The 9,000-nt window shown below is 43.1% G+C and overlaps 1 protein-coding gene across 1 annotated transcript; it reads right to left on the bottom strand.

Annotated features, from left to right (window-relative positions):
* Window positions 1-4,375: 4,375 nt before the first annotated feature.
* KCNF1 (potassium voltage-gated channel modifier subfamily F member 1) lies at window positions 4,376-7,059 on the bottom strand. Its single transcript, XM_027713406.2, has 2 exons — window positions 6,702-7,059; window positions 4,376-6,600 (listed from the first exon to the last, which is right to left on the bottom strand). Exon 2 carries the CDS (start codon window positions 6,402-6,404, stop codon window positions 4,941-4,943), a length of 1,464 nt encoding a protein of 487 aa, XP_027569207.1. The 5' UTR covers window positions 6,405-6,600; window positions 6,702-7,059; the 3' UTR covers window positions 4,376-4,940.
* Window positions 7,060-9,000: the final 1,941 nt, after the last annotated feature.

The following is a 9,000-nucleotide window of genomic DNA, read 5'->3' as shown; positions in this document are numbered from 1 at the left end:
TCTTAGGGGACACCACTCTGTTTGCTTTAGCACATCTGACAATGCAGATGTGGCTGGAAGAGGGTTGGGGGGGGGGAGTCTTTCAGTATAGCTATTTACTAACTTATATTCCTTAACCCTTACTTTTATGGATATTTGAATGCTCTGTTTCAACAAACATCTGTTTGTCATTATTTTATCCAGTCTCAGGTGAGCGTTAAGGCGAGTTATTTGAAAAAACTGTACAGAGAGAATACCTGAGACTGAAAACAGTTTTAGTTTCCTCTCTTTACCTTTTTTATCAGGTACATTAAAATGTTACATTAGGCAAAAAGAAAGCTGCCTAAAGGGTTACTGAAACAGCATCACTTCAGCTGCAAAAAGGACCTCAGTGATGAATGCCCTTAGCACAGTCAGGGACAGATGGGCCGTGCTGCATGGTCCTCAGACCTCCTTCTCTTTGATAGGAGCTGGCTTTGCCTCCACATGTTCACATTTCCCTCAATCCATGCACAGACCAGAGAGGCCATTTCAATTAACTTTGTGTGGCAGGTGCCACACCTGCAGGACTGAGCGTCTGTCCTGCATGACAGCAGAAAATAACAGTATTCTAGTATTTCTGAACATTTTTATTTTATTTTTAAGTGTCTTCAAATCGTGTATATGTGTCAGTCCAGCAGTAAAACCCTAGATGTCAATGACTGTTTCTGCCTGAACCTGAAGCTGTCTCCAAAGCCAAGGTGGCTGCCACAGGCCAGCCAGAGAGTGTGGTGTGAGCTGATGTGTTAAATGCCTGTCACTTCCCTGAGACTAATGCTGTGTATCACTGAATACTCCAGCCATCTCCCACACTTCTGAAAGCAATTTCCACTCTATTACACTCTACTCTTTATGGTGTCCAGGAAGCTAGAAACAGGCTTCATTTTACCTAGAGCTTAGCAATCACCACCAGTGTACCCTTGGGTGTGTTATTAAATTAAGGCTATTGAATCAGATTCTGTTGGCAGCTATTTGATGTCAAACCTGGACTAATTCTAAATTTACAGTTGAAGTTGATATTAATTAGGAGTTAAAAGTTTGTTGCTTCTAGTTTTAGCTCTGTATACTACAGGCTGTTTTAAAGATTCAAAGTTTTCTAGAAGCAGCCAGAGCAGATGTCCTATGGAATAACTTCTCAAGCAGATAGTTTGATCTGCTCACTGTGCTCTGAAATTACCCGCACAGTAAACTGAGGAACTTCTGTATGAGAGGGGAGGTCAACTAAAATTATAGTAGCTTGGGTTTGTTCTCTATAATTCTGCTCTTCTATAGAAGGTTACTACATTTTCTTCCCAGAACTCCCAGATCCTTTCAGGAAGGGTGACCCCTTTCCTTCATACACATGTGAGTCCAAAGAGGAGTCTTTGTGCAGCAGAGGTAAGGAGACATCTATGTGATTTATGTAAATTTTTCTGTACTTGGACACATGCAGGCTGTCCCAGTCCTGGTTTTCAGGTGAAGGTTACTAAATACTGGGGACACAGCTCCCCTGAGAGACAGCTGTGTTACAGAGTTTTCCACGTGTGTCTGGAGATGGTCTCACTGGGAATGCCTTACATTAAGTAATTTAATTGTATAGACTCAGCCAAAGTACACCCACAAAGTGCTGAGGAAGAGCTGGATGCGAGGAAGTTGCTGGTGGGTGCAGCCTGTGCCCCCTCACCTCACCCAGAGGATAGAAATGAAACCTGCAGCAAATGTGGTGCCATTTCCCCTTTGGAAAGACTTCAGAGCTTGTCCTAACTTGGATTTGAGAAAGTCCTGTGTCTAATAGTAGGGAACACCAGAGACTTTGGAGGGTGTCCCTTACTCTCTGCAAAGGGGCTGCTCTAACTCTCCCCTTCCACCCCCAAGACTTCCAGATTTTTAAATCCTTTTCTTTTTTTAGACTAACTTGTAATAACAGAAAATGAGCTCTGCTGGGTTGTGCAAAAAAATAGAAAATAAACATTTCCTAGCTCACTCTATCCTTTAAGGAGCAGAGCCTTCTCTCTAGCCCTGATTTCAGACCCAGTGGCTTATGGTAGTTTCTTGGTCTGTGAAAGGTGTCTCCCCCAGGGACCCAGAAAGCCTCTTGCTTTCTTCCATCAGGGTTATACACGTGTATAACCCTGCTCCTCTCCAGTCCCACCATGTGCTGCAGGCTGCCAACCTGCCCTGTCCTTCCATCACTGCCCACATCTCCTCTTGCCCCTGCAGGGTTCCCACACCACAGGCAAGGGAAATATGCAGGAATCTATTCTTCCCGCTAACAGCCTTTTAAGAACATATAACTTACAGCAACAAATCTAACCAATATGGTCTCTGGTGCAGCAAGCCACATGGAGCCTGGCTTGAGACCAGCCTGGGCTGAAGTGCCACCAAAGTTGTCTCACAATTCCAGTGACACAGCATAGGCAGAGCCCAGTGCTCAGTGGCATAACTCATTGGAGAAATCGACCCATAAAACTATTTCTGATAATAGAGACTTGCTTTTTATTTCATGTCAGGTTAAATAAATCACAAAGCATGGCAGTAAGGATTTCGCACTTGTGGTGCTAAACCATATTACTTAGCATTTACACAGTGCTTTTCTCATTCAAGAAAGTGCTTTTTCTAACTTCATTTACTCTCCCTACCCTCTACATGTCACGAGAGAAGCCAGGAGCATTTAATATTCTTGATGATCAACAAGGCTGGACTCACACAGCTTTGTTATTTTTCCCTTTTCCCACCCTCAGCATCCCAGCTGAGACGATTTTTGGTGGCTGCAGCCCATACTTGTGACCTGGAAATCTTATGCAGTGCAAGGGGCACGATCCTGTCCCTTCGATGAGAGCTGGGTAGGTCCTGGCCAGGTAGCCAGGGAGCAGAGCTGAGGCTTGTGGCAAGCAAGGAACAGATCTCAGCAGAGGAGATGGATTGAGAGAGCAGTTCTAGAGGTTCAGAGCTAGGATAGAGGGGAGGATGGGGGTGAAGGAATGCTTGGGCTGAAGAGGCCATTTGAATTGGCTGTTTGCCTTAGGTGGCAGAGAATTTGGGACAAATCCTGGTGGAAGGATTCAGGTACAGAAAGGTTTAGAGATTGTTTGAATTATCTTACTTGATGGAGGTGTGTAAGGCAGGACGTGGTAATGAGGTTGGGTAAGAGGACATTAGGTTTGGCACAGGGCTGGGGCATGGGGATACAGATATCCCTAGAGGTGAGCAATTTGAGGTGTGAGGGGTAATGCTGGGAAAGGCCTTCAACCTGGGGGAGCTGAGGGCTGATTTCCATATCAGGAGAAGTATGGGGCAGGTGGTGTTCCCTGGGAGTGGCTACCCTTCACCACACACCTGCCCAGTCCCTACATACCACCACTGCTCCCATTCCCAGCAGGGCACTTCTCACCAGCAGACACACTCCTTCACTAGGGGACAGGGCAAACAAGGTACCAGGAGAGAGCACAAAGCCCACACCACAGCTCTGTGCCCCTCCTGTGACTGCTCCTGTGGGGTGGATGCCACAGGTCCATCAGTTGCTCAGATCCGAGGAAAAGTCCCAAGAACCTGCTGGGGGATATTTGGCATAAGGTGCCCATGGATGGGCTGTGGCTCATGCTACTGCATTTCACCTGAGTGAGGGGCTGCTCAGCACAAAAGGGAACAAATAAGGACAGCTACTCTAGCCCTTTAATCATCTGGCATCCTACTTTTAATGTATGTGCAAGTGCTCCTCTCTCCTTTAAACTGACATAACTCCTTGTTCCAATGGATTTCTCTGGTAGAGACCAGATGCATTCATTCATTGTTTACAACAGCTAAATTTAGGCTTATGTAGATGACACTTGCTTTTGGAAAAGATAGTACCTACATATTAGTGTTGATTAATACACTGATTAATTAATAAGATACTGATTAGAGCCCAATACCTCTGTAAACTAACATTTACAAAACCATGTAGTCATTGTAGGGGTGAGATGTGCTGTTTTAAAAAATAACGTAGTAATATCTTCATTCAGCTAGATATTTTTATCATAAATCAAATGGACATTTTTTTTATTGGAACTTTCTCTACACTTATTTTCAAACAATTAAAGTTTCTTTTTTAGAAACACTCAATTTAACTCCCCTATAAACTTCCTTTGCTTTAATAGTAAATAAAATATACCATGAATTAACTTACAGTTTTAAAAATTACTTGATTATAAATCCTTCCTGAAACATCCCTGCTATATAAATCAAGCCGCAATTAAAAGCTAGAACAAATATTTTTAAATTTTCTTCTTAAAACACATTGATTCTTTTCTGCATCTCTGCTCAAAAAGTCTCATTGAAAATTACATTTTATCTGGAAAGAGGAACAGAGACCTATCCAAAAAGTTGACCCCAAATTACATTTTATAAAAACAAAGCCATTTATTCACTCTAATATTCTGCACACATTATATGCTGATACTTTCAGTATCTCTAGGCTGAAACTGCTTGTAACATTTTGCTGTAAGCCTGAATCTAATACAAGTGAGAGGCTGTTTTAATTTTTTTGAGGAGCGGTTCCCCTAGATGCAAAGACATTGAAGAGAACCTGGAAGAAACAATCTGTGTGATGCTGCTCTTTATTGTCACAGGTACAGAGTTCTGGTGTGGCAATGCTGCGCATTCAGGTCATTGAACATTTACCGATGGGGAAGGACTTTTCAGTCTCTGAAATGGTTACAAATGGCTTTTGTCAGAACACACTCAATATAAGCGGTCTGATCTCAATGGAGTCCTACTATTTTATTTTGGATAATAATGGCAAAGTCTTACCAACTGTCGACGGAGATACCATGGGGTTAATTTATATTCATGTTGGAAAAGCAAAGCAGAGCTCTCTCCCAACTCTGACAGAACTGCAGCTCTCTTCAATAGTTGATTGTCAGGTTGTCCCGATCTGTAGCTTAGTGCTGACAACAGTTCACAGTTTATTTGCAGCTTTGAAGCCTGGTCCTATAGTGTTTCTCTTCTGACAAGAGATGAATAAAGGTGTCACTGTGGGAGACTTTTAGCCGACTGCTATAAAAAGGACCCTCCTTGCCTTCCCTTGAAAGATCCTCTAGCTCACTTTTGGAGCCTGCGGCTTTCCCCTCGGCTGAGTTTAGCTCCATCAGCTCCAATTCATGCTTGGCAGCTGTTTCTAAAACTCTCTGTTTGTTATAATACCTGACAAAGTTGTTAATGATTGGGTGGATGGGAAGGGCGATCGCTATCACCCCACAAAGAAAACTGATGGCAGCATTCAGTTTTCCTAGTGTTGTTTTAGGGTATATGTCTCCATATCCAACTGTGGTCATGGTAATGATTGCCCACCAAAATGACTGAGGGATGCTTTTAAATAAAGTTTCAGGGTGACTTTGCTCCATGGTATAACCTAGGGCAGAAAAGACAAAGATTCCAACAGCTAAGTACATGAGGAGCAGCCCGAGCTCCTTAAAGCTGCGTTTCAGGGCGTAGGTTAGGGTCTGAAGCCCTGAGGAGTGCCGTGCAAGCTTGAAAATCCTTGCGATCCTCATGATGCGCAGTGCCTGGACAGCCTGCTGCACATTGCTCAGCTCCATCAGCTTGGCTCCTAGGTGGGTCAAGGTCAGGCTGACATAGAAAGGAAGTATTGCTAGCACATCGACAATGTTCATAAAAGAAAGGACAAAGTGGAGTTTGTTGGGAGAGGAGATCAGCCTCAGCACATACTCCATGGTGAACCAGCCTATACAGGCTGTCTCTATGCTGTCCAGGGTTGGGTGTTCCATACGGTTCCCCTCTGCATCTACGACCTGCAAATCTGGAATGGTCCCGACACACATCACAACAGAGGAGATCAAAATAAACAGAAAGGACAGAATAGCAACCACTCTAGCTGGATAGGATGATTCTGGCTTCTCCAGAAATTTCCAGATGCATTTTTGGCACCTTTTCCAGCGACTTTCTGAGGCATCTACTCCCAAGTCATCCAGAATGAGTTGCACCCTTCGGGCTATTTCTTCCAGTTCCTCCTTTTTTTCACTTAGATGAGTTTTGCAGCAGTCATCCAAAAATTTCAGATCCACTTTCCAAAATTCCATTTCATTCTTGAAACATATGGGGCATATTCCTTTCTTCATATGAATTTCCCCAAAGTAATATACGTCAATAATGCATTTGAAAGCATCTGGGTCTCTGTCAAAGTAAAACTCTCTCTTACCAGGATCATAGTCATCACAGAGGGAGAATATGCTATCGTATCCCCCTGATAAACAATTGATCAGCTCTGCCAGCCGTGTTTCTGGGTATTGATTCAGGTTATCTCCGTAGAACACCTGCCTTACTCCACCGACATTGACTACAATCTCCATTTCTTCACTTTTTTCTGAAACATCAGTCTCCACATCTGGAAACATAGAGTCACCTGCCATTTTAGTTCTATTTGATTTTGTTGGATTTTTAGCCCGTTGTTTGGTTTCACAGCTCTGTGGTTTTAATCTCTCATGAAAGCAAATCAGCACTGAGCCAGCTCTACTACAAATGTCACCAAACTGACCCGGAGTTGTAGTGGGAAAGGTTACAGATAGAAACCTGCAGTCGGAAAAGCCGTGTGAGGTATGCAACAAGCTGCAGAGAAAAGACAAATCATCAGGCTGCTGTGCCTGCAAGCAGGATGTTAGAAAGCTCCAGCAGACTGGAAAGAGAAGAAACCATTTAGTAAAACTCACCACTCTGTTCAGTGCTCGAGAGTCTTTTCAGGTCCCATTCTCTCTCTAAAAGTGATATCTATTCACAGCTTGGAAGTCACGGCAGAGAAATAAATCCTGAGCTCTGATTAATGCAACGTGCAGTGAGTGACAGTTCTCAGAGCGACAGTCGGTGTGGTGAGCCCACAGAAACTGCCACGGCTTCTCCCTTCGATTCCACAGATTTCCCTAGAAAGCTGCGTTTGAATTTTGTTTCTCTTTCCGTTTTCTGTTTACTTTAAGGTCTTCCAGAGTTCATCTGCTGACTCTTGCACATAGTCGGTCGGTGCAAGCATGCAGAGAAGAAACTTGTGCTTGTTTTCCCTTTGCTGTTTCTCAGCACAATAGGGAGCCCAGGCTGCCAGGAGTCCTTTTCCAAACTCTACCCTCTCCTGGTGAAACCCAGCAAAGCACCAGCGGCACAGAAAGCACATCTCGGCTTTTTATATGCCTGCCAAAAGGTGCAATAGTGTGTTTCTATCCTACCAGGAACTTTAATGAGTTTTAAAAACATTTTTTAAAAACCTAATGCGAAGCATAATTGTGTATAAAGTCATTCAGAGTTGCAGAATGCCCATGACACAGAAAGACACACAAACATTGATTCCTGGTGGCAGAAACCAGAAGTAAAACTGTGTTTTGGGAATAAATGTATGGCATAAATTTTACTCTCAGTGGGACTGGAGAAACTCTGGAGCATCTCTGTCCTGGGTCAGGACATTCAGTTAATGTAGATTTGTACTGGTGTCATTGCAAAAGAGGCAGAGATCATAAAGTTTTTATTGCAGCTGTAGAGCAAAACTGCCCCTGCACTCTGTGCACATTTCCCAATACTCTGGGTCCTCAGTTTTAGCCATGTTTCCTTGACCTGCAGTCGACTGAGCCTGAGGAAGGTTTCAGTAATTTACATCTACGATGATTTCTCTGGGAATGCTATTTACCAGAAGCAGTGTTGTGTACTACATCCAGCACTTAAAAAGCAGAAATAGAATAACAAGCATTTAATTTTAACTTCATTTTCTCCAAATTCCAGGATTTGATGGACATTTTTTCCCCAGACCCTTACATGCAGGAAGGCCTACCACTCTGCTCTTAAATTCTTAAATCTGACTACAGTTCATTTTAGTGCATCCAGCAAAACCCACAGTTCAAAAATTAACTGTTTCTGGCCACAACAGAATGATCTTTTCCAGTTTACTGGCTTCTGAAAAGCTTCTCAGTGGAGGGGAATAGAGAACAACAAACCCAATTGACAGTTTGCTTCTCTAGGCTTGTGTCCATCCTGGGAGAAAGGCGAGATATGTGATGTGATGTGCCCACTGTCCTCATGGCTGCGTTGCACAATGAGGGGGACCCTGGTGAGTATACAGTGCTTCTGTTCCACTCTCTTGCCAGAAGTTTATGAGCGATTAGTAAGAGGTTGTGCACCAGACTTCATCAGGAGTATGCACATACATCACATACCCAGGAAGTGGTAATATCAGGTGCCAGGAAAAGTGATATCTTTTAGTCTACACCTGAGTCACACAATCTCTGGAGGCTAGTGTCACCTTCATGGGCTCCTGAGGGTGCTACATAGCGTGGGTGTAATACAAGATGTCCCTTGAATTGTTTTCCAGGCACATATAAGTTTACCGAAACTTGCAAACTTCTTGGGACAAGAGCAATACCTTGGAGACCTGGAAAAAACCTGTTTTGTGGGTTCATCAGTAAACAATTATCCACCTGGGGCTTTCCTGCTCACTAACATGAATGTTAGTTGCTTGATTTTAGCAAAATAAATATTAAGATGCCAATAGGAGTGACATACTTGAACAGGAAAAAATATAGATGGGATTACTGAGTATCTGATCTTACAAAACAAAACTGAGCTCTGGGAAAGTTAGGTTTCAAATTTTGTCAGGCTTCATCAGCATAGGGAAACAGGTTCTTTAGATGTAAATCCTCAGATTTAACCATCTCAGATCCTACTCTCTTTGATCAATGATTCGTTCCAACGACCTTTTGGTTTTTCTTTAGGTAATGATAAGAAATCAATGTAGAGTCCAGCATGACCGACATAGAAAGCACCACCTTTGTTTCCAAAAGGACTCTTCCCCCCCTGCACCATTTTACAGAACAAACACCTACGAAATAGGCACGCAGAATTAGTACATACATTGTTCAGTTTGAAAGGTGAAATCAGCTCCTCTCAAATGATAAATCTCAGCACATTCTCAAAAGGTTGGGAAGAAACTATTTTTGAAATGCCAGATACATCCTTATAAAGACTTTACTTAGT

Source organism: Pipra filicauda, unplaced genomic scaffold, assembly GCF_003945595.2.
Source record: "Pipra filicauda isolate LSUMZ 115617 unplaced genomic scaffold, ASM394559v2 scaffold485_size447873_pilon, whole genome shotgun sequence".
Taxonomy (NCBI): domain Eukaryota; kingdom Metazoa; phylum Chordata; class Aves; order Passeriformes; family Pipridae; genus Pipra; species Pipra filicauda.
Note: the sequence above shows the minus strand (reverse complement) of the source record. Positions and strands in the feature narration are given on the sequence as shown.